The following is a 25,626-nucleotide window of genomic DNA, read 5'->3' as shown; positions in this document are numbered from 1 at the left end:
GGCGTTTAGTTACCTCTGCTCTATATACACCCACTGTTGGTAAACTCAACGTACATATGTGAACCGGATAACATGCACCGGGCGGGAAACATACAGAAAGCCATCGGTGAATGCATGAATGGTGTTATATGAGCCAGGTTTTCACTTTTCCCAGTGTGGTTGAAACATGAAAGTACTGCACAGCACATGTTTGAGAACTTTTTCCACGTCCATGTGTCTCCTGTGGGACTGACAGGCCCCCCAATAACAACCATCACATCTCGTCGCTGAATCATGGTCAAATACAGAGGGACATGCTGTGTTTGTCATTGGTAGAATTATGAACTTGGAAGGATGAAAATAAGTTGTGGCCTTATTCCCCGGCAGCAAAATAGAAAAAAAGATCAAGGTACATTTAACAATTGTCTTCAACAAATTCCCCAGATGTGTCTTTTTTCAGTCTGATCTCAGAGGAAACATGTCATCCTTTATGGGAAACCCAAGCATGAAAGAAAGACAGAATAATGGAAGTAAGTGAAGATTCTTAGTTTAGGTACTTTTGATGAGATAGCCATCTACTGGATACCAGTGGCTATACAGCCTGCAAAACCTTTTTATTTTTTTGGCTTATTTTTTTTATATATAACTTTCTTGTACAAAATGTGCAAACAATCAGTACTGTCTACATCTAGATATATCTACAGTATATCACATACATAATCTTAATCATTAGTCTTAATCATCGATTAAAATAATGTTAGAATGGTGCAACAGGTAAAAATACTGTCGCTTTCTCCATAAAAAGAACAAGCGATGCATATTTTTTAAATTCAATGCTGAAAAATATATTATTTGGTCACCCAAAATACATTTTAGAAAGCACCTTTTGATTATTAAATAAAGTGGCCTTACTAAGCCATAACTGTATAAAAAAGATGTTCCCGCAGTCAGACACTGTGGGAATTCCATTTGTAAAACTTTAATAAAGTCAATATAGCAGCATCTGGTGGACAGATGACGACACTGCACGCACAGGGAGCGAACATAAGCCTGCATTATGTTTGAAGATGCAAAAAGAAAACCTAAATAACCCCTCTCTGCTCTCCTGACTTTTTTTTCTGATTTTTTTTCCCATATACCTTTGTTTAGTTTCTTCACAGTCTGAGCTGTGGTTAGTTTTATTGCTAATGGATCAACTCTTTGTTTACATAAATGTCGAAAGTGTCAATTGAGATCATAACATATAGCCTACTGATCTCATTCATTTAGGATGGAAATATTCCGTTGTGACAAATGAGCCATTGTAGCAAAGCAAACAAATTACCAATTGACAAAGATATCTTCAAAGTTAAATTAGCTCTCAGTGGGAGCTTAGAAATAGAAAATATTGGCAAACAGCATGGAGGTAAACAGATGCAACACATACTCTCTAAGTGCCAAATTATTAATATTTCATGACAGGACACCAAAAGATTTATTGGAGACATAGGTCATAGCACATAGCCAATCATTTTGACACAGACTCATTATCAAAGGATAATTATTTATTTGACAACAGTATTTCCTATAAAATATCTTACGCCTTAAGAAAAATGTTTTCGAAATACAATTAAAAAAAGGGACACAGCCTTTTTACTACTCAATGTATCTATTCAAACCAATAAATAATAATAAAGAAAGGCCTTCCTAATCAATGGGCCTCACAGTGCCACCTAGTGTGTAACTACGGTATTTCAGGAGGTAGATTGCAAAATTGTTTTCAGTAGGTTTTGGATAGAACTATTTTTTGGGTTCGGCTTTGCCTTTTTAATGACAATACATCAGAATAAAAATGATTTTTCTGACAAGAGAAATTCCAAATGTTAGCACCGCACAAATATTTGGGTAGAGAAATATTTCAGATGGTAACAGACCTGGGTTAAATAAATAACAAAAAAAAACAGGTAATCCTGGTCAGTTTAAGAAAATAACCAGTAAATGTGCCAGAAAACTCTTAGAGAGGATTTATGTATTTGTGTTTGTTATCACTTAACCCAGATGTGTTGGGATTAGGTCTGTCTAACTTTTGATGATCTCCGTGTCCACATCCTCTGTGCGGGACACCACCTTTCCATCAACGATCTCCTCAATCACCACCTTCCTCCGCTGGGTCACCACTGGCTTAGGTTTGGGTGCTGCGGGGGAAAAAATCCAAACAAATTTAAATTCATGACATGTTTAATTTTTATAACAAACAAAAACTAAGATAAGAATACAGCTGTGATGTAAACTTACCCGAGTGAACCTCTTGAGTCTTTGTGATGACAGTTTTGCTGAAGCTAAACGATAGACAAAAAGTTGTTATCAGTATTCCAGACAGAGATTATACTAACGTTGAAAGAATGACTAGAATGCTTATTCACTTTCTTGGCACAGTTATCAACATAATGTCATATTCCCACCTAACAAGATTATAGTCTGTTAATTAAAGTTGGAGTCAATGATTCTGGAGAACGCTTGTTGTCAAAATCACTTTTTGTCAAAATCAGTGACTATCTCCTCAGATCTGCTACCTATATGTACTGTGTGTGTGATGGAAAAAAAAATCCAGTGTTAATACACAGCCTAGGCTCCGTAAACTGGCATGTTGCTACGGTAGACCCAGTTGTTTACATACCAATCTACAAAAATTAGGTTGTGTATTAACACCAGAATTGTTTTCAGCGCGCACACACACACACACATTATGGACAGATAGTGGATTGTGAGGAGCTATTGACAGATTTTGACTAAAAGTGATATTAACAACAAGTGTTCTCCAGGATTGCTGACTCTGTGCTTTCGAGGTGTTCATTGGCAGATTCTGTTACCTTTTAGATACGGTAGCCAGGCTAGCTTTCTGCCCCATTTCCAGTCTTTATGCTAAGCTAATAACTTCATATTCACAGAGTGCTATTGATCTTCTCATGGATCTAACTCTAAGCAAGATGGACCTCTTTTTTTTGTTGTTGGGACAAACATCTCACCGCCATCGTCCCTCACCTTTCACTGAGCTCTCCATCCAGCAGCCTCCTGTACTCTGCTATCTCCAGCTCCAGCCTGGTCTTGATGTCTAGCAGCCTGCTGTACTCTGCGGCCTGCCTCTCGATGTCTGCCTTCATGTGGCCCAGCTCTCCCTCCAGGTTGTTGACCATGGCCTGCAGCTGGTTCATTTGCATGTGGTAGCGCGACTCTGTCTCTTCCAGCTGGCCCTCCAAGGCAGATTTCTAACAAAAGGAGCAGATTTCAGAGTTTACCCTAGTGCTAATTGCTCTTGTTTTAAGTTGCCTAAGGGGGTAAAGAAGTGCACACAAGCAGTTACAAAATGGTGACTGACAGGTTTGCATGGCTGACGGCCTATGTATAGTGTGTGTATAGTCAAACGTGGAGTAAAATATGCTACTATGGTATGTGTTGCTCCAACAGAGGTGATAGACCTGATGTTGAGCAATGAAACTGCTTGGACTGATACATGTTTATTATAGGTGGGGATTATGAATGAAAGTGTACATTGCAGCTTCTACCAGGGTGGACATGTGGAGTGGTGGAAAGTCACTAAGTACATAGATAGAGTGCAGAGTACAGCTAAAAGTTTAAATGAGTAAGTGGTTGGTCAATTGACGGAAAAAGTATCGGCTATTGACTATTTTTGCGTAATTTTTTATGCAAATGTGAATACAATTTCATTGTTCAAGCTTCTCGAGGAATTGCTGATTTCCTTTTAAGTATCAATTGTCCTGCTTTGAGTACTTTTACTTTCAATACTTTAAGTACTTTTCCTGACTATATAGGCAGGACTTTTACTTGCACCAGAGTATTTTTTTTTTACAGTGGCTAGTACTTTTACTCAACTAAAGGATCTCTGAATACTTTTTCTCTACCACTGGCCATGTGTACAGCTCTGGAAAAAAATACGAGACTAGTCTGGATTTTTCTTAAATCTTCATCTCTACATTACTTAATGGAAATGCTCTTAATGACAAAACATGTATTGGAATTTGGTAGAAATGTTGTCAGTAATTTATATTATAAAAAAAACAAAAAGTACATTTTACTCAAACATATGCCTATAAATAGTAAAACGAGAGACACTGAACATTCGGAGTGGTCTCTTGATTCCATAGCTGTATATTATGTGTGAATTACCAGGCTGAGCTGGGACTGCAGTTCAATCTGCAGGGACTGCAGGGTTCTCTTGAGGTCGTTGATCTCACTCCTGGAGGACTGGATGTGCTGCTCGCTGTTCGCCACCTGCTTGTTCAGTTCGTCAAACTGGAAAACATTCAAATTGGACACGAGAATAGTCAAAAAGCTGTTCGGGTTATTTGATTGGATTACTTGATATTCAGGACACATCTTCAGTTAAAGGTGCACTGTAACTTCGGGTGTTCAGAGAAGTGAACATTTTCTAATGTGTATTCTCAAAACTGGATTAAAAAAAACTTTCCTCACAGGAAAATAGGATCCCTGACACTGAAGGTAAAAAGCTACCTGGAAAGTTACTGTTTCCCTTTTGTTGTTGTTGTTGTTGTTGTTGTTGCTTACAGAAACAGGGCCCACAGTTTTGTTTACAAACTAGTCTTATGCCTGGGTCCAGGTGCTTCAAAAGAATTGTGTTTTGATTTAATGATGATGGAATTCTTCAACACTAAGAATTACATGTAGATGACACAGGTTTAGTAACTGCAGGCTCTGCTAATGTAAACATGTACCCCTACCCTGAAACTTCATAGTGCACCTTTAAATGCAGGGATGAGATGAGATGATGTGAACTTGGTTTGCATGAGGTTAATGTGGCTACAAGACACTTTAATTTTGTCTTCATTCTAGCACCCCCTTTGGACAAAAGCTGTTACATGTCATGTAATTTGACTGTTTCAAAAATATTTAAAAGTATTTAAAACAAGATAATATCTAAAAAAAATATATCATCAGGTTTCCCCCTCACCTTGCCCTTGTACCAGGACTCCATTTCCTTACGGTTCTTCTCAGTAATGCCCTCGTACTGAGCTCTGATTTCGGTCATGATCTTAGCCATGTCCTCCTGTGGCTTGGCATCCACCTCCACACTCACACCGCTGTTAGTAACCTGGCCACGCAAGGCCGCAAGCTCCTACAGGTGGGACAGGGAAAAAGTCAGGTAAGATCAAGGATAAATCCTACATAAAAAAAAATGCTTTACTTAAAGGTTCTCCAAGGAACTTTAAGTTTGTGTTCATTCTTGCACCTCCTTTTGGACAAAATGGCTGTTGTTCCTGGGTGAGCGTATACAGATGACAAAGACATTAAGAAAAACAATATAAAAATTGCATTTTTTTTGCACTGATGGTCCTGTTTGCTGTTACGTGTCATTTATGATCATCAGAGGAAAAATCTGTCTGTTTCATCTGTATTTAAAAGTTCCTCATAGCACCATTAAGGTGAGACACAGCAGGCAAAAACATTGTTTTTTCAAGCACTGGTCAATGTTGACATAATTGTCTGTTTGTGTCTGTATATTTATCCTTTACAACCACAACAATAATTGTTTAATGTAAGTAATCAACTGGCAACGTTTTGTGATGATATCTACATGGTAAAAAATGTTACCCTATTCACCTACACTCTTGGGTTTTTGCTGTCTCAGCCTCACTTGGTCTGGTACGGCTAGTAGCTAATGGTAGCTAACGTTTCCTAATGTTACAGATGGATACTGTTTGATTGACCCTGCTGAGCCACGTCACTGACTTTATGCCTTTTTTTTTACTTGCTGTTCAAAAGGTTTAACAATTTAACTTTATCCTGCTGTTGCCCTTTGTGACCACAATAGCTGATTTTAGCTAAAGTTGCATTGACTCACATTAATCAACATATCGATGTAAAAATGTGTCAAAGGGAACCCTTATATGATGTATTTATTTAGCCTATCTTTGATGATGATTTATAAGAGCTATTTCAGCACCACAGTAAGTAAACAGACCATAAATCAGCTGACTCTGATATGATCTAAGATGAGTTTTTTTGGCAGAACTCCGGGGACAGTGGTGTTTCCTAAGTAGTATCGTCTTAAGTACACAATTTAAGGCCACAGCTGCCAATCCAAACTAATTTGTTTGTAGAAGCATGAGAAAATATTTGCTGTGAGGCATTTGGCAAATACACTAATGACAATAGCCATTAGCCATAGCATTTTATATTCAAACTATCTCTCACTATCTTTTTCATTTATCATCTATATAATGTACCTTCAAGTTTTGAGTTCTACGTACTAAAATTTCCAAGTTGTGCGATTTTTTTGTTAAGAAAGTTTATCACACAGTTTAAACACTGTTTGAATCAACATTTTGACCGACTTGGCTTTATTTGTTGAGACTTAGTTGGCAAAACTGTAATTGTTAGAAACTGAACTAAAAAATTGAAGTTTTCACATAAAAATATAATTGGTTCGCTCAAACGTTGGCAGTTATCCTTAAGGAACCTGAGAGTTTTATTTGGCCTCAAAGCTCAAAAATCTAGCGCAGACAGTTGGCTTGAAGATTTGAGTTGTCACAACTTTTTCATTTGATTACAACTGAGCTCATTGAGATGGTGTTACATGATGGCCACAATGCTGGAGCTCTCACCTCCTCGTGGTTCTTCTTCAGATAGACCAGCTCCTCCCTCAGACCCTCCACCTGCATCTCCAGACCGGAGCGCGTCATGGTCAGGTCATCCAGAACCTTACGCAGTCCGGCGATGTCCCCATCCACTGACATGCGCACTGCGTACTCATTCTCAAACCTGTCAAGTAGAAAGCATAGATGCTGATGCTGCTGCCCCCCGCTCAGCTGGTGTTACCACCAACAAAGGAAAAAAAAAGATATGAAGCTCTGTCCTAAACCTGTTAGACCAGTTGAATCACTCAGCTGACTGTGAGAAAAACCCCTCGTGACAAAGTCTACACAAGAGTGGCTTGTTAAAAGGCTATGCCACAGCTGTCTCCTGTCATTATAAAACATAATAAAGGCTTTTCACCGCACATGGGCAGATCACTGCTGACGTAGTGAACTTTCCACTCACTTGATTCTGAAGTCCTCGGCTGCCAGTCTGGCATTGTCGATCTGCAACATCAGCCTGGCATTGTCCAGTACGGCAAGACCGATCTACAGGCAAGAAGAGAAACATCGTCAACTGGTGTTTGATATATGTTTATTACAGCCATACAGGGGAGTTAGTGGCTCCTTATCTTAAATGAGGGCTGGTTTGTCTACCAGCAGAATAGTTTTCTGTTCACCTGATTTGCATTTTCCATTGCACCTGCACTCACCCACGAAGGTACTCGTAACAAAGAGTCTAGTGCTTTTACAGACTTGTTTGTTAACTCGCATACACATCAGACATCTTTTTTATATATGAGATCCTAAGGGTGCTCCGAGGAACTTTCAGTGTGTGTGTGTTAATTCTAGGTGCATCTTTGGACTAAAGTGGTAGTGGTATCTGTTGTTCCTGGGTAAGCGGACCCGGACAAAGGCATTAAGAAAAACTATAAAAGAATAGCATTATTTCAGAAATATTTAAAAGGTCCCCGTAGCACCTTTAAAGGAGTGTCATGTTTGTCCATGATCCACATCCTGAGTGCACATGACTGAGTGATGACTGCTGACTAGACTTTCCCCATGGTTCACATACAGTATGTTAATGGAGATTTAATAGAGGGGGGACATGGAATAAAAAATTAAAGATTTCCTATTGTCTAATGGGGTGTATTATAAACTAAAATTATGTTCAACCACCTTATCGGTTCAGTGTGTCAAGTTTAGTTATATGAGGATGAAGTTGTCACATGATTTTTACGAGGAAATGATAGATCTTTACTTGATATAGGTCATCTGTATATTAGGTTTAGTTTACACAAGACATTTTTTGAATATACTAAATAACGTTTTTTGTATAATTATTTAAAACCAGTGTGACCAGTTGAATCAATAAATTAAATGTTAGTTATCAATGGATGGAGGAACATTCTAAAAACTTTATTGGCAAATGTACAATACAAGTTGGCATAGTTCACTCGTTTATCAAATTAACAAAAGAAACAAACAAGCAGGCACTGACTTAACGGAGTCAGTAAAGGGAGTGGGGAAGGAAAGTACCTTTTTCTGCAGGTCCGCGATGATCGCCTCGTACTTGCTGTAGTCCTTGGTGGTGGGGGTTGCCTGCTTATCATACCAGCCGCGGATCTTACGCTCCAGCTCGGCGTTGGCGCTCTCCAAAGTACGCACCTTCTCCAGGTAGGTGGCCAGGCGGTCGTTGAGGTTCTGCATGGTGTGTTTCCCGTTGCCTGAAACGGAGAAATCGCCCTTGCCCCCGGCCTTGTCCTCCAAAGCGCTGGCCAGATCAAAGCCAGAGCCGAGGCGGTTGGAGGCGTATGACACCTGGACGTTGTTACCACCTGCACCGCCATAGACGCTCGTACCGGTGCGCCTGGAGCCATCATGCGGCACAGAGTACATGGACATAGAGGCGAAAGATCTTCTCATATTGACTACTCGTTCAGCTACGCTTGTCAAACCCTAAAAGAGAGGAGCTGGTGCGTCGGAGATGGGGAGGCTTGCCCTTATAGCTTTTCCTCTATGGGGGTGGGAGCGGCCGGACAGGTGGGAGGACAGAGATGATGCACAATCACAGGTGTGACCAGGGCGTGGTGGGTCGGTTGGCATTTAGCTTTAGTGCAACGCAAGATGTGGTGGCTGTCTGTCAGTGCACATTTCAGCTGATGAAGGCTGTATGCCACATTTACTTTCAGGCGGAAATAGAAGATGAATATTCCAGTTTAGTATGAGACGTTAGCACAACTATAAACAGTATGATTTTTATATTAAAATGGCCTCCATGAAATGGCCGTCAAAAACTGACCCTAAATAGGATTGATGAATTGAGATATATAATAGACTATACTGTGTGTGTGTGTGTGTGTGTGTGTGTGTGTGTGTGTGTGTGTGTGTGTGTGTGTGTGTGTGTGTGTGTGTGTGTGTGTGTGTGTGTGTGTGTGAGAGAGAGAGAGAGAGAGAGAGAGAGAGAGAGAGAGAGAGAGACTGATCAACATCTCCTCTAAATTAGCACCTGCATGGTTACAATAGTTCAGCATAGCCTCCAGCTACCATGGGTAAACAAGTGGAATGGTGGGCCAACAGTGCACTACTCAAACAATGTTTGCCTTGTCAAAAAAGTTAATATTTTGATATCCGTGAGCTTCATATCCTTTTTTGACATTGCTTGTTCGAAAAAAGCAATTCATTCGGTAACACTTTACAATAAGGTACACAAAAAAAGAGTAGTTACCATTTTAAAAAGGGTAGTTTATTACCTTTTAAAAAGGTAAACTACCCTTTTTAAAAGGGTAACTACTCTTTATTACTTTATTGTAAAGTGTTACCCATTCATTAATTTATTTGCTCTGACGTTCAACAAACACGCATGTAAACATTCTCCCAAACTTGCATGTGTAACTTGTTTACACAAAACGACCCTGTGCAGCCAAGGTGTTTGAAGACTTGCCATAACTTTAAGTTTCCTAAAAGGAAGGACGTGATCTTTTTAAGCGTATAGGCCCATTTTTCAGAGATCACATAATTATAATACAACTTGTGTAGCCTATAAGCCCAAGTGAACGTGTCAATGAGATCCATTCACACATTTGATCAGCAACTTTTCAGCAACCTTTTAAACTTGAAAGGAGGTTATTGAATACGCATTTAATACTCCTGTAGTGCACCATCTCCGCTGTCCAACAATGCCTTGCCTTTTCTGACATTGTAATGTGGGCTTGTTGTGTGGCGTTCTAACAGGTTGCCAGGTTAGATCAAGGAAGTGCCTCTTCTTGGGTTACCTTGTCACCTTATCAGACATACCCCAGCCATCAAGTGCACAGCTCAGACATGTTTGGCTGTTTGGAATACTTGCCCATCCTTTGTTTTTCTAAGTAAGCCTGAATGACAGCTAAGTATGTCATTTCTGCTGTAATTGTTTTTTGAGAAGCAAGCACTGTGTCACCCTGAGGGAAAATGTCAAACAGATTATGACGAGGATAATAGTTTTTCAGGCCCGGTATTTATTGATCTTGACTTTATTGCACTTAAGGGAGTTCAGATTTACCTCAGGTTGTCAACCTATCACACATATAACACTTCATTTGAAAAGGGATGCTGAAGGGGTAATGCACAAAGCAGCATTAAGGATGGTTGTTGATAGCACATTGTTATCAAATTAGATTTGGTTTATCACTGTCATCTAACTTTACCTCAGGCTATCGGGAAGGGCCCCACCCTGCCTAATTGTTCCATTCCTACCGAATCATGAGTGAAGCATTAAGCTGTTCCCTTCATGGTTGGAAAATACTTTTAAAGCTCTTGGTTTGGTCCGTGTGTCACATCTGTCTTTCGTGACTATAAACCATGAAAAGTATGGAATGTTAATAAGACAGCAACCACATCACACCACACTTGGTTCCCACAGGTAGGATTATCGTAAAAGTCAAAGGTGTGGATGGGTTTGGTTTATATAAAAGATTAAAGAAAAATGGAACAGTTAGGCTGAAAATGTGCATGTCTTGGTTCTTCTATAATATAAATAGATCATACTTTATCCTCAAGGGAGATTGTGTTGTTTCAGTAGCGAATCAAACTAAAACATTTGGTTAAAAGTTTCGAAATTGAAAATAGTCAATTTTCTCTGATTGCAGGAGTCCCAGCACTTACGGTATTGTAGGACTTATTGTAGATGGTTATGGCTGTTGGCAGGGTTGTGAACTAAGACTGAAAATTAAAAATGAAATGTGTGCAGCTCAGTTACAATTCTGAAAGGCTCTTTTTAGACAATGGGACACTCAGGTCTGGCATTTGTTAACAATGCAAAAAACCTAATGCCTGGGTTTCACATAGACACAGGTGTTTGAGTGTTCCAAAGAAAACTGTCAAAACCATTTATTTATGCATTTGGGCATGTTGAATCAGGCTCGCCCCTCCTCCAAACTGCTGCCACAAAGATGAAAGAACACTATTGTCTGAAATATAATTATGTTACACCATGTAGCAATAAGATTTCCCAGATAACACATACGTACTTTAAGCCATGTAGTGTTACCTCTGGCATGACTCACAATGAATATTACTGGGCTTTACAAAACAAAGTGTTTTAAGAGGAATGCAGATCTCTAAACTAAATCCTGAGCATTGGCTGTGAGTAGAAAGAATAGCAATTATCTGGTTAAATACATTTTCTGCTCAGTGGACAAGCCTCAGGAACATATTTCATGATTCACATTAATGAATACTCCACAGTCCATACAACAATCTTATTCAAATGTTTTGGAAATTAGAGGTGGGTGTAGATTCATTTTGATGAGATGATAGCTTGATAAATTGCTATTGATTAAATTGATTGACCTGTATTAAGTCTAGTGTGAATTGCATATCTGGGGTATATAAAAATAGACGACGCAAATATTTAAAAGAAAATGGTCACCTATTATGTCAAATGCACTTTTCAACATAGGTATGGGTCCACTGTGTGTCTTGAGACTCCCAAAGTATGAGAAAACAACCCTCTCTATATTTCTCCTCTTCCTAAAAAACCTGTGTTCGAAAACCCCGCTCTCCCCTTATGAAATAGTAGCCCACCCATTACCAACCTAACTGAGCATTTTCTCCACTTGTGATAAGCACACTCCCAGATCCCCCTGAATCTAACTGGCAGTTAGATTTAAACTGGCAGTTAGAATCAGGGCCAATCAGAGAATACTGGGCTTTTTGGAAGGCGGGGCTTAGAGACACAGGCTCCAAAACGGAGCGTTTCAGACAGAGGCTGAAAAGAGGAGATTCAGCGTTGGCACTGTGAAATATAATGTTTTTTCGGACACTCAACCATACAAACAGTTTCTAATAGAAACCAAAATTACTATTTTAAACATGAAAATTAGCATAATATGTGACCTTTAATGACCTTTAATGTCATACAAAATAAAATTGGCTTTCGTAGAGCTGAGGGAAACTGTAAGGCAGCCTACTAATTTCCTGTTGGTGTGATATTACGAGCCACCCCTTCCACATTCTAGATATTAGTAATGTGACAAATTGTATGCAGTGCTGCTTGACATGGTACACCGATTACAAATATTAAATTAGCAAAAGACATTTATAATGTATCACGTATAATAAATAAGTCCTGAGGCTGGCAGGCTGTGTGATGTGGTGTTCCTAAGAACCACTTTAATTGCGGTCTCCGGCTTTTACAATACGCTACATGTAACAGCACATGAAACATACTTTAGCTGAACATATCCCCTACAGCATGAGAGTTTGTGCCAAGATAATCCCTTTTTGCGGTTAAGGATTAAACGCCACAATACCTTCCAATACAAAACTTAAGTGGCTTGCGTAATAACATCATGTAGCTACAGACTGAAAAAAAGAAAAAACCTCCTGGCATGGAGTTTGTTTTTAGAATTGTGAGAGAATAGATCAAAAGCTATTGTATGTTTTCACAGAAGGTGTGGGTTGTTTTGTCTGTGAAAACACGTTTAGTACGAAGCTCTTTGTGCAGAATAGAAGGGATCACATGAGGAAAGCATCAAAGAGCTCCTATAAAGCGCCCACTCCTCCAGGGGGGAACAAGCGGCGGAATGTCAAGTCACTGAGGTCAGGTACATGAAGGAGCTATTTCAGTAACACCGATCAGTGAGCAGCCTGTGGTCTGAGGCTGACTTGTTTTGTTTTAATTGTCCGCGCAGGCAAAGTCCCACCTCAGAAGCCTCCACCTTTTGTTCCTGAAATTTGACTAACAAACCACCACCAGCGTTTCCCTGTAGACCTCAGTTACAAACTCTCTCTCTGCCAATGTCGTGCGACGGAGGCTCCCTTCCTTGGATCTGTGTGTGTGTGTGGGAGCAACATGACATCTAATAACAACTGGCTCGGTGGCATTCCCTGTCTGTTATCAAAGCAGAAATCGTCCATCCGATCCCAGACACTCTAAACAGAGCTGCCTGCAACGCCCTACAACGCGTGTTTTGTTTTCCCAGGATTTCAACTAACGACATTTACAAATGGCCCTCATCAGACCGCCAACAGGAGGCCATCCTTGCTGAGAGAGGGTGTGGGACTGGTATGGGATGACGGTAAGTGTCCTGGTAATCCTGTCTGGCCCTGTTTGGTTAGTCAGCAGGGCGTGTGTGTGTGTGTGTGTGTGTGTGTGTGTGTGTGTGTGTGTGTGTGTGTGTGTGTGTGTGTGTGTGTGTGTGTGTATACAGTATGTGTAATTATAACAATTTACATCAACGTTTTACCTTTTCTCCCACACATTTTCATGACTTACTTTTCCATGATGGACATTTTCTCCTGCTCTCTCCCTCTTTTTCTGTCAATACAGATGAAAAATAAAACCCAATTCTGACAAACTACTACCAGCAAAAACCACAAGGATAGTCCTCTGTCGTTTCTCTGCAGAAAGGATGAAAGTCTAGGTAGAGATAATATTTGTACAATGGTTGTAACAGATAGCAGAGCAGGCTCTGTCTCCTGTATTAATAATCACCACATCCTGCCTCTAAGCAAAGCCGGCTTGTTTACCCAATGGGAAGGTAATCTGATAGCAAGTGTTTGCACAGTTTACCAGAGTATCTCCTCGAAAAACAAATAAGACAAATAATAACATACATACAAAATATATCTAATAATATGAGATTTCGACTGAGAATAGATATATCGATAAAGATTCAGATCAACTGTAGCCTACAACTCACACTTAAAGGATCAATCAATACTTGTTTAATGTAATACCTTTCGGTTGTATTCTCACAAAAAAAAAACACCTGCATTTTTGTAAGCTTATCATACTTTACAATCTTAAGTAGGCTTGTTGACTGGTATTGGTATGGGTCACAACAAACCAGGGCACACCCTATCAAAGGTGGAGTCAGCGATTCTGAAGAACGCATCATTTTGGGTTGTTGTGATACTGCTAGGCTGGGCTGTTGAATTACACTGAGAATACAGATTGTGCCTTCAAAAATTCAATGAAATATTGATACCACATCCCTTGTTTACCCAAACATAGCTCTGAACATAAGCCCTTGAAATATTTCCAGTAGAGTATTTATTTATGTCTGTGACAAATGTCATACTGTCTGTCTGCTGGCTGTTGAATGAAGATAACAATGGAAATATATGTAAAATCCCAGAAGCACTAGGGCCATGATGCGTATGAAACACATGGCTGTAGCCTGGTGGTTTACATTGTATCCAAGGAAATGTTGAAGCCACATTATAATACGGAGAAGACCAAACCTTTGACCCAGACACACAAACACTTAGTCATTCTCTAAAAACAGCCAAGACTGTTATGGAGAAAGAGGTAAATCTGCACAGAGGGTGACTTACTTGACTTGACTTGTGTATGAGGGACACCGCTTTACCCTTAATTATAGTACATGTAGGCGTATATTGTAGGTAACCTCTCATTAAAAAGACCACTCCAATACACACATACTGTACGCACACACACACACACACACACACACACACACACACACACACACACACACGCTGGTCCTGTCACTGTGTCTCCCTGAACATTCCCTCCACCGCAGCTCGTGTGTTGCTGCTGTCTGTTTGAAAGCGGCTCAGTAATCCTGGATCACAGAGTACAAAGGGCCCCAGAGTGTTGGTGATGTAAGCACTCGCTGTGTCCAGTGATTAGCCCCACACTGCCCTGCCAATGCATGCTGCCTGGGGGGTGTGTGTGTGTGAGAGAGAGAGAGAGAGAGAGAGAGAGGAACATCATATGGTGGCTGGATGACCCTTATCAAGACTAGAGACTAGACACGCTATATCCAGTGATGGCAGCCTGTCTGCTCTGTCTCAGGGGCCGACTGCCTCTGCTACTAGTGACCCAGGGCACAGTGGGAAGGAGAACGTGTTGACCAGCAGCTCCAGGAATGTGGTTAAGCCGTGGTGGGGAGTAAGAGGTGGATCGGCTCAGTGGTGTGACCGGGCATACAGACTAAAGGGACTCTTGCTTCCTTTTTGTTGCTTCGACTAGACTTGTTATTGACTAGACTGTTGCCTTATTCGTCAAAGGGCCACGTTGCCTCAGCAGGTGAGTATATCGCTGGGTAAACATTTACCTAGGTAAACGCCTCTGGCTCGGTGTGTGTGCAATCTCTGGACTTTTGTGTGCCGTGATCATTTTTCAATCACTATATCTTATCCTCGCAAAAACAGTGAGTTGATCACCTGGATTGCTATGGGATTTTTTTCGGCCGGCACAGCCAGGGAACCACTGTGGTGTCATTTAACTGCGTAGTGGCAGCCCTACGTTTGTGTCCGTAAACATTTGGGTGTGCACTCTCTGACTCTCTCACACTCAATCTGTCTCTCTCTCTCTCTGCCTCTCTCTCAAAGCTCTAACATGGACGTGCTGCAGGACTCTAGTCGCACCATGTGGGGCCTGAACACCCGCTTGAAGGGCTTCATGGAGCAGGTGAACAGGCTGCAGGAGACCAACCAGCGGCTGGAGGCTCAGATAGCAGAATGGGGCGTGAGGAGCACCAAACGCTCCCGGGACTGGTCCCACCAAGAGCACACTGTGGAGGAGCTACGTACCCAGGTCAGACTCAAGTTTGGTTGAGATTTGATTTTTGTTAGCTATAGCTGGTGATTATATATGTTTTTTTTTAAAGTATTGGAAATTGAATTCTGGAGTTGTTCAAAGCTTCATGCCACCGGCTACACACTACATTATTATTGCTCTTCACTGCCCAATGAGGAGCAGTGTTAAAGGGACACACGCCAAGCTGTTATGGATGACGGTGGAAGAGTAGACTGGCATATATAGCCTCGACCAGGTATGTGAGGGCCACCTGTGTCTACAGGAAACCTTCACACATACTATTAATACTCACAGAGAACACACCCACGTTATAGGCACTATTACAACATTAGACATGCCCTTATGGGACGCTACACACTACCTTTACCTAAAACTGATGCCATAAAGAAAACTGTAAAGTATAGAGAAATGACAAATTGGAACATACTGCATTTAACACAGATTACAAGCGAGATCAGTTTGAAATAGAAACTAAAACTAGCAATTAGTAACGAAGAAATCATCTTAAGGCCACTACGAGTAACTTTGTCAGTTGGCGTCCCCTTTGGACAAAAGCGGTAGTATTTTTACGACGCCAGCTGTCGTAAAGCTGTTTTCTAGCTCGTGCCGGCCGTGCGAGTGTCACATGATCAGGAAGCAATATAGTGCATGTCTGTGTGTTGAAAGTGTGAGGGCACCGGACTCTTTTTGGCTCCGTGAGAGTGGTTAGTGACACAGCATCAACTAATGCCAGTCAGTGCCACACACACCTGATTGCAATGAGTTGATGCAGGTTCACTAACCACTTGCACGGAGCTGAAAGATTCTGTGTCCTCACAGAAAGCGAATGAACGAGAGACGGTAGTTTGTATGGATCACGATGAGGTAATGTGTTTATGTTGTTGTAAATAATGACTATTTCAGATGAATAATTGGCATCTGATGATGGTGAAGCAAAGTAAACTTTGTTTTAGTACCAACCGCTCATTCATTTAGGAGTAAACACTGCAGTCTAGTTTGCTCCCGTGAAATTGTGTACACGTTGCTTGGCAACCCCCTCCTCCCGCCCATCTATCACTCTCCCTTTTAGCTTTTCTTCATTGCATTTTCTTTTTTTTCTTTGATGGTTCAGCCCCGTTATCAGTCATTATGGCGACAAATAACTGTCTCAAACAAGGCTCCCGCTCTCCTTCCCTCACCATGAGGGATAGGCTTCTCAAATCGCGTTGCTGCGCTACACTGAAATCTGCGACCAATACGAATATGTGACCATAGAGCCTGCATCCGCGAACCGAAAATCGGACTGGGTGTACGACCAGACCAAATGCATTAATAAAAACTATGTAAAAACGTCTTTCTTTGCACTGATGGTCTCGTTTGCTGTTAAAGGTAATTTATGATTGTGAGGGAATTTTGGGTCTTTAGTTGTAATATTAATGTTAAAGATAAATAGTTCATATATGCCTATCTTGTGTGTCTGTCTCACAGACTCTAGGTCAGCCGTGGAGCCTGTTAGGAGACACTTAGGTCAGTTGTATGGAGAAAGTCTCATCTCCTTAGACTCCAAAATATTATGGTTCACTGTGTTCAGCTCTGAACCAAAACATTGGTACGCTTGGTGCCCGAGCCGGGGAGGTGGTAGAGATAGCGCGAGGTTAAAACACAGCTCTAAGCATGTGTCTGGCAGAATTGATGTGCAAGTCACGAGAGTTGCAGTCTGGTTCTCCTTGGCCAAGTCTGTAATAAATATTGCTTCATAATTCATCCAAGTCTCCTGAAATATTCTTCCACCTGAGTTGACCTCCAACCTTAACAGAACTTCCTTCACAATGATTATCAGAGGAAACATGAGGCTGCTTAAAATATATTTAAACGTTACTCGTAGTGGCTTTAAGCTGGTATGTGAATGTGAATGTGAATGTGAATCGAAATTTGTGGTGTTTGCTTAAATAGGGACACTGATGTATCTGTACAACGTGTCTCGAACATTTGTTTAGAACGAAATGTGGATGTTACAGTAGAACTAAATATATCTCTATATATTTGTTTCATTGATAATGTGGGAGTATTTTTATTATGTTGAATGTATTGGTTTTTTTTTATTGTGGGGACCTCAGGAAGAATAGTTGTTACTACGCTAACTAAGTGAGATCCTGAATGAAATATCTTATACTGTAATTAATACAGCAAGGTCATGTTAGTTGGCAGCGTAGCACCAGATGTGTATGTATCACACAACACCGACTGCTGACAAAACAGAGACACAGCCCGTTATGTTGTTGTGTTGATGTCAGCTGTTTGCAGCATCAGCTGATACACCTACATTCTATTGATTAAACATCAACTTTTTTTACACTGGTAAAGCTGTTGTTAGCACATGATACAGTACTATAGCACTATAGCCTGTATATGGGTGTGAGGCCGCAACAAATTGAACATTGTACATTGACTATTGTACATGTTAGACTATGAGGTGAAAGGTAACTTCACATCAAAAGAGCTTGTTGCAGAGGATTAGAAGCAGATATGTGTGTGTGTGTGTGTGTGTCATTAGGCCTGGGTCAGAGCCAGAAACAACTATGGTGATCTCTCACATGACTAGACTTTATGGTTTTTCACTGGCTCCCTGGTGGTAATGTCAATGTCTGCATGAGAAAGGTTAACTGTTGACAGACAGACATTTTAATGACTAGGTCTCAAATCAACGTCATCCCTCTCGTCTCCCATGTGTGTGTCAGCCACGAGAGCAAAACTCTGCCATAGCTCCATTGTATACTGATCCAGCAGGAAATGCTTTACATTTGCAGGATTCCTTTGCAATTAATCTTCTTAAGAGCGGCTTTATGTATTAATCTTTTTTTATATTTACAGAACAGTAACGTAATGATGAGTAATAACGGGTATACTGATTCATTCATCTCGCCCCGGTGCTCAAACATGGGCAGGTGGAATGAAAGAGCCACATAATGAGTGTATTATGAGTGTTTATATGGTATAAATGTCACGGAATATTCCATGTTATCTTTGGCTTTCCTTCGACATGGGTGTGTCTTTCTTTTTCTGTAAGTGCTGCACTCATGGGGAATAAAGGGGGAATAAAGGTGTGCCTTTGTGTATATGATAGCAGACAAAGCCACCTTCTTTTTTCTTAACTTGAATACCTCCTCCAGAATACTTTTTTATCCAGACACTTCTGTAGACGAATGATTGAGAATCAAACCAATCAAATCAAAAGGGGTAGGATTAAATAAGTGTATACTTCTTCCTGCTCTTTTTCAGGCATATCACATCAATACAGATAATTTGTTTTCTTTTTGTGAAGTCATTTAAACATACATTTTGTTTATTGTATTTGTATGCTTTTCATTTAGTTTTGTATTGTTTTTGATATGTCTGAAATAAAATAAAAATTCCAAATTCAAATTCAAACCAAAGTGGAAAGAATGGGTCATTTTTAGACCATCGTCTGTATAATGTAGCCACTCCTAATGTTAAACACATAAGTACAGCAGTTTGTGGTTAGTTCGTACATTCCATCTACAGAACAGTATGTAGACACTGCAGCAGTGATTGACTCTTTGAGCCCGCGGAGGTGAGGTGAGCTGAGGAAAGTTAGACTACTGTTTTGAATATGAGAACTGTTGCTTATTGTTACACCTGCCAACAATTCAAAAACAATTTCCATTGTGACAACCAATTTGTTGTGCTAATAACCACAATGGTTATGAATTAAGATGAACAAATTGTTATATCAGTGTAGTGTTCACTAGACTGGATTCATGTCAGGCATGGTTATATCATCATGATTCATCAATCCTATTTTGATAATAGAAATATTATGTAGTCTTGATAAATTATTGAGATGCCTGTCTCTTTTCTCCTAAAAATACTTCTCCTGCATTCGGCAAGCATTTAACAGATTTGAATGCAACAATACTGTACTGAAAATAGATATTTGACTATTTGAATATGTTTGGTTGTAATCTGGCCTGACTGTGCCTTTCCACTTTGCAAAATGACTATAATGACCCTGGTTCATCAGGAAGGCTATACAGTGAAAATATGTGCCTCCCCTTCAAGCTAATGAGCCAATATTAGGTTAGTTTTGGTCCTCATAATGTAAGGTTTGCTATATTTGAAAGTACTAATACTGTTTGCCAGCCTTCACCACAGTCACCAACTTGTTTATTACATGAAAAATATATTTTATTCAATGTGTTAGCATCAAGGCTTACTGTATATGATATGAAAAGGAGTAACATGATAATCGCTAATATAAAGGTTAGTACCCCAATGGTGCTTTTTCACAGAAGACATGGAGATGTCACGGAATGAAAAGTACTTATTAAATGAATGATGGCTGAATTCTGTTTAGCTGTTTCAGTTCAATGGTCCTCTGGTAGTGTGCATGTTGGCTCACTGTCACACCGACATGGATTATAAATGGAACGGAGCCATCATTACAAGTCAAAATCTCTGTTAGTTTATTATGTACTATGTTCTAACAGCGAACATATAGGGTGATATTGGATGCTGTTGCGACCTTAGTCATAAATGCCTCAGTCCAGATCCACTTCGCCTGCTTAGGACTTAGAAAAGGTTACTCTGACATGTTTTTTATTCTTTTTGGCAGGTCTGTAAAATGCTGATGGAGAATGCCCAGCTGGCACTGCAGTCCGACAGCATGAAGTGCAGAGCTGCTGCCATCCAGGCCAGGTCAGCTGTATTTGTGTGTAGTTTTTCCTGAAAGCTCTAACACCCCCCTATCCCTTGATCATTACATTGTAGGGCTTATTGATGAGGAAATGAGGCATGAGATCCCATCCCATAAACACCTTGTACGCATTCATACTAGTGATAAGAGAAAAATACATTGTTTTTTTTAAGGCGAGACATGGCAGGTGAAATATATATATATATATTTTTTGGGGCACTGGTAAATTTTGAGAATTTTGTCTATTTTGCGTCCATAATAAATGAAAGGTCGAAAATACCTCTAGGTGTTTATATTTTACTAAACATTGTTTGCGTCCATACCCACATTTAACGGCCATTATCTCAACATTAGTTTATTTTTTTCAATACTTTCTTTACTGAACCATAAATCTCAACTTCTAAAGCCCTGACATCAACTAAAATTTCCATAATCATTCTCTGCACTATTCCGAAGGTAATTCAGAAAGATTTTTTTTCACATGTTGTTAATAGTCTGATTTATGATACATTGTCTTCTTAGAAACATGCAGAAAAGGGGTTTTTGAAGGGATAGTTCAGTATTTTTGGCATAATTAGTGTGTTACCTTATGGAGATGGGGGTCAGAGCAACCATTGTTTAGGAGTTTGAGGGAGTAGCAGAAGTCAACATTGTATTGTTGCAGAGGGGACCAAACGAAAAAAAAATTCCTCCATATATAAATGCAAACTAAAACATAAATATCCCTTCAACTGTACGCTAAACTAAGACTTTATCCACAGCTTCAGTTTGCCGCCAGAAAGCCGTTTATTTTTGTTTTATTATGTCTCTTGAATAATCTGCAGTAGCTCTGAGTCGATAGGCTGATTGAGTGATACACAAACAACTGTCTGGCAGCAAACTAAAGCTGTGGGAAAAAATCTCAGTTTAGCGTACAATTTGAGGTTAATATTTATACAGTGGAGGAAATAAGTATTTGATCCCTCACCGATTTTGTAAGTTTGCCCACTTACAATGAAATGAACGGTTTATTATTTTAATGCTAGGTTTATTTTAACAGTGATAGACAGAATATCAAAAAGAAAATCCAGAAAATCACATAAAAAAAGATATTAATTATTTTGTAATTCATTGAGTGAAATAAGTATTTGATCCCCTATCAAAACATTGCTTAGTACTTGGTGGAGAAACCCTTGTTGGCAAGTACAGAGGTCAGACGTGTCTTGTAGTTAATGACCAGGTTTGCACACATCTCAGGAGGACATTTGGACCACTCCTCTTTGCAGATCCTCTCCTAATCTTTAAGGTTTCGAGGCTGTCGCTTGAGCTTCAGTTCCCTCCACAGATCTATTGGATTAAGGTCCGGAGACTGGCTAGGCCACTCCATGACCTTAATGTGCTTCTTCTTGAGCCACTCCCTTGTTGCCGTTGCTGTATTTTTAGGGTCATTGACGTGCTGGAAGACCCATCCACAACCCATTTTTACAGACCTGGCTGAGAGAAAGAGGTTGTCACCTACCTAGTATTTCATGGTACATGGCCCCATCCATATTTCCTTTGATGCAGTGAAGTCCACCTGTCCCCTTAGCAGAGAAACACCCCGAAAGCATAATGCTTCAACCTCCATGCTTGACTTTGGGGATGGTGTTCTTGGGGTCATAGTCAGAATTCCTCTTCCTCCAAGCATGGCGAGTCACTATGATACCAAAGAACTTGGTTTTGTTCTAATCTGACCACATCACCTTCTCCCAAGCATTCTCTGAGTCGTTCAGGTGTTCATTGGCAAAATTCAGACGGTTCTGTACATGTCCCTTCTTGCGCAGGGGGACCTTACGGGCACTACAGGATTTAAATCCATTGCTGCATAGTGTGTTACCAATGGTTTTCTTGGTGACTGTGGTCCCAGCTGCCTTGGGATCATAAACAAGCTCCTCCCGTGTAGGTCTGGGCTGATCCCTCACCTTTCTCATGATCATTGATACCCCACGAGGTGAGATCTTGCATGGAGCCCCAGACCGAGGGAGATTGATGGTCATTTTGTGTTTCTTTCATTTTCGAAAAATCGCACCAACAGTTGTCTCCTTCTCACCCAGCTTCTCGCCAATGGTCTTGTAGTCTGTTCCGGCCTTGTGCAGGTCTACAATCTTGTCCCTGATGTCCTTAGACAGCTCTTTGGTCTTGCCCATGATGGAGATGTTGGAGTTTGATTTATTGACTCTGTGGACAGGTGTCTTTTATACAGGTAACAACTTGAGACAGGTGTGTTTTATACAGGAAACTAGTTGAGATTAGGAATACTTTTTTAAAGCACGAGGACTAATCTGTGGGAGCCAGAATTATTTATGGTTGGTAGGGGATCAAATACTTATTCCACTTATTCCACGCAAAATAATTTATATATATTTTTTTATGTGATTTTCTTTTTGATATTCTGTCTATCACTGTTAAAATAAACCTAGCTTGAAAATGATAGACCGCTCATTTCCTTGTAAGTGGGCAGACTTACAAAATCGGTGAGGGATCAAATAATTATTTCCTCCACTGTATATGTGGAGGAAATACATTTCTTCAGCCCCCTCCCCCTCCCCCCCACACTTCTGAACTATCCCTTCAAGACTGGTACACGGTATTTTTTGATTTATAAAATGAAAAAAGGATGTGACCAAAATCTGTTCTACAGAAACATTGGCCACTAATATGTTGTCAAAATGAAAGGAAGAATTGAACTCTGGCTTTATCCAACATCTATATCTTTTGTTTTTTTAAAGACATGCAAATGTATGCATAATTATTGTTAAATATTGCCAAATGTCATGATAATATCGCTGAGCTAAAATGTTTACCCTATTCACCTGCAGTGTTTCGCCTAAAATGGTAACATGGGAGGCGAAAAATGTTGGATATATATTTCTGGTCAGTAAAAAACATAACAATATACTAAGCAAAGGTGTAGAACGGCCAGCAAAGACTTCCTCTCCTCATCCTGCTGCAATGCCTTTCCCATCGCTCTGTTATCTCACTCAGGCCACTCCCCCGCTCCTGTGATCCAACCTGCATACAAATCCAGGCCGGGCTTTGTCATGCGTCAGCACTCTCACTTATGTATTGATGCAGAGTGAACACCCCCCCCCCCCCCCCCCCCCATACCCCCACCCAACTCCATCAACACACACACACACACACACACACACACACACACACACACACACACACACACACACACACACACACACACAGACAGCGCTCTTCCACTGTCAGCCCTTAACCCATGAAGGACAGTGGCTACATAAATACACCTGATCTATTTTTAGCACCACCTGAGTGTCTCCTGACTAGCTGAGTATGACTCTGTGTATGACACACTTAAAGGATGCCCCCTAGCACCACAATGGGATCTTTCAGCTAAAACAACACTCTTCAGCTCCTTAGTCGACACAGGGAACTGGAATCCCCATTTAAAGGAAGTTAAACTGGGTATTTGGTGAGACTGGGGAAGGTGTCAATCATTTCCACTTGACTGTAATCTGCCGTACTCCCTGTGAATAAAAGTATTTTTTTATGGCCAGGTCACCCTGACCTCCCTGTGTTGCAATGCCATGAATCATTAAAGGAACACTTTTTATTGTTAGCTTGTTGCCTCACTCTCGGTTTGAAGACAAGGTGACAGAAACCATTTATTTAACTGTGCTCAAATATGGGTAGAGTTAAGCTACAATGACATAAAGTGCAAAAAATATAGAGCACAACATAACATGGTAAATAAACAAGTGCCAAACAAGAAGACAGCCTAACTCCCAATAAAAAGTCCCAATAAGCACACAGTAGCATTTAGTGATGTTGTAAAGTTTATCTTCTGACTGTTGGCGGAGTCAGGCTAATACCTCCCGTCCGTTGACTACCAGTATTTGAGCTAAGCTAACTAGCGATGAGCAACCAATGGCCATTTCTTCTTCAAAAATGCACGCACTTCTTGAAGGAATGATTTACTGTCGTCTTGTCTTGAACCCCGAGAGTGAGGCAACTAGCTAAATTATTTTTAAAACTATTCCTTTAACAAAAACACTGAATGACGTCATAGGTGTGAGACGGAGGACAAGAACACCAGGCACCTGGAGCGACAGGTGGCTCTGCTCAGGGAGTCAAAGAGGAAGGCGGATGAGAGCAGCGAGTCACTGCAGGCAGACATTCAGCACTCCATGACAGAGCTGCAGCAGATGCACCAGGACTATGAGGTCACTAAATGTTCTGGAAACTTTACTGTCCTGACTTCTTTGTCTTACTTTCCCCTTGTTTCCTTTCCTGCTCGTCCGTCTCTTCTGTCTCTCTTACCGATTGACTTCGCTGCTGTTTTTTTTTTGCCTCTGTATGCACATTTCTCACACTACAACATTATTCTTTTAAAAGCACCCTTTATTCATCCAGGCCATAAAAAAATAGATTAAACTTAATGAAAGCCGGACAGTAGAGTGCACGTCCCCTGAGAATTGGAGAATACTCTTAGCAAGAATCAGTTTATTGTCACTATGATAATACACACTCGATATTCATGGAAGCGAGATATCATTCTCTATAGATCATGGTAGGTCACAGGGAGGCTGTGGCAAAGCGGGTCGGGCGGTCGTCCACTGGGTTGCAGGGTCGGTGGTTTGATCCCCCGTTTTCCTGCCACAAGTCCAAGTGTCCCTGCGCAAGACACTGAACCCCAACTTGATTGGGTGAATGTGTACAAAACAATGTAAGGCGCTTTGGGTTTGTGAAAAACCAGGGGAAAGCGCCATATAAGTGGACTCTATTTACATTTAAAAAATACACATAATTAAAATAGATATAAAAAAAATAAAAAATAAATAGAGAGACATTCAAATTTCATGAAAAGTGGGGCGCTCATGGTATAGTTGTAGAGTGACCCCCTATGAGGCTTAGTCCTTGCAGCAGACCCGGTTCAAATCTGACCCGTGGGTAGTTCTATGCATGTCAACCTTTGCATCTTAGAGGATTGGTGTGTCTCACTGTCTTTGGAGTTACTGTATCTTGTCATGAGTTTGTGTGTCTGTCTTTGCCTTCTTGCAAGTTTGTGTGTGTTTTTCTGTGATTTTCTCCTGACTCATTTACTTTTTACTTTTACACCTTTTAACTGCCACAGACAATTACAGTGATGTGCAACATATGAACAGTTATACTATGAATGAATGCTTCACGATCTTCTCATTAAGTAGTTATGAGCCAAATTACAACTTGAGCACTCTCATCTATGGTGAAGATTGCTTTATCCCTTCTGTAGTAAGGGCAGCATTTTTCATTTCCACTAGGAGCTCTTCTAGTGTTGTTTTATC

The 25,626-nt window shown here is 40.5% G+C and overlaps 2 protein-coding genes across 3 annotated transcripts in view; one reads left to right on the top strand and one right to left on the bottom strand.

Annotated features, from left to right (window-relative positions):
* Nucleotides 1-1,502: 1,502 nt before the first annotated feature.
* krt97 (keratin 97) lies at nt 1,503-8,531 on the bottom strand. The gene is made up of 8 exons (XM_080029014.1): nt 8,109-8,531; nt 7,036-7,118; nt 6,600-6,756; nt 4,946-5,110; nt 4,144-4,269; nt 3,001-3,224; nt 2,254-2,297; nt 1,503-2,153 (listed from the first exon to the last, which is right to left on the bottom strand). Exons 1-8 carry the CDS (start codon nt 8,493-8,495, stop codon nt 2,038-2,040), a joined length of 1,302 nt encoding a protein of 433 aa, XP_079885140.1. The 5' UTR covers nt 8,496-8,531; the 3' UTR covers nt 1,503-2,037.
* Nucleotides 8,532-13,038: 4,507 nt separating this feature from the next.
* The window catches only part of krt222 (keratin 222), a gene marked incomplete at its 3' end in the record, with an annotated part of 25,214 nt that continues 12,626 nt past the window's right edge, over nt 13,039-25,626 (top strand). Inside the window, exons 1-4 of one of the 2 annotated variants that reach the window (XM_080029993.1) lie at nt 13,039-13,129; nt 15,414-15,618; nt 20,234-20,316; nt 24,372-24,525. In XM_080029993.1, coding sequence (XP_079886119.1) covers nt 15,421-15,618; nt 20,234-20,316; nt 24,372-24,525 — 435 coding nt within the window. In that variant the 5' untranslated portion in view covers nt 13,039-13,129; nt 15,414-15,420. Of the gene's footprint in view, nt 13,130-15,079; nt 15,109-15,413; nt 15,619-20,233; nt 20,317-24,371; nt 24,526-25,626 lie in introns of those variants that run through there. The other variant, XM_080029992.1, reaches the window with a different exon arrangement.

This window comes from Ammodytes marinus, assembly GCF_949987685.1.
Source record: "Ammodytes marinus genome assembly, chromosome: 6".
Lineage (NCBI taxonomy): Eukaryota > Metazoa > Chordata > Actinopteri > Uranoscopiformes > Ammodytidae > Ammodytes > Ammodytes marinus.
This window is presented reverse-complemented; position numbering and strand designations above follow the sequence as displayed.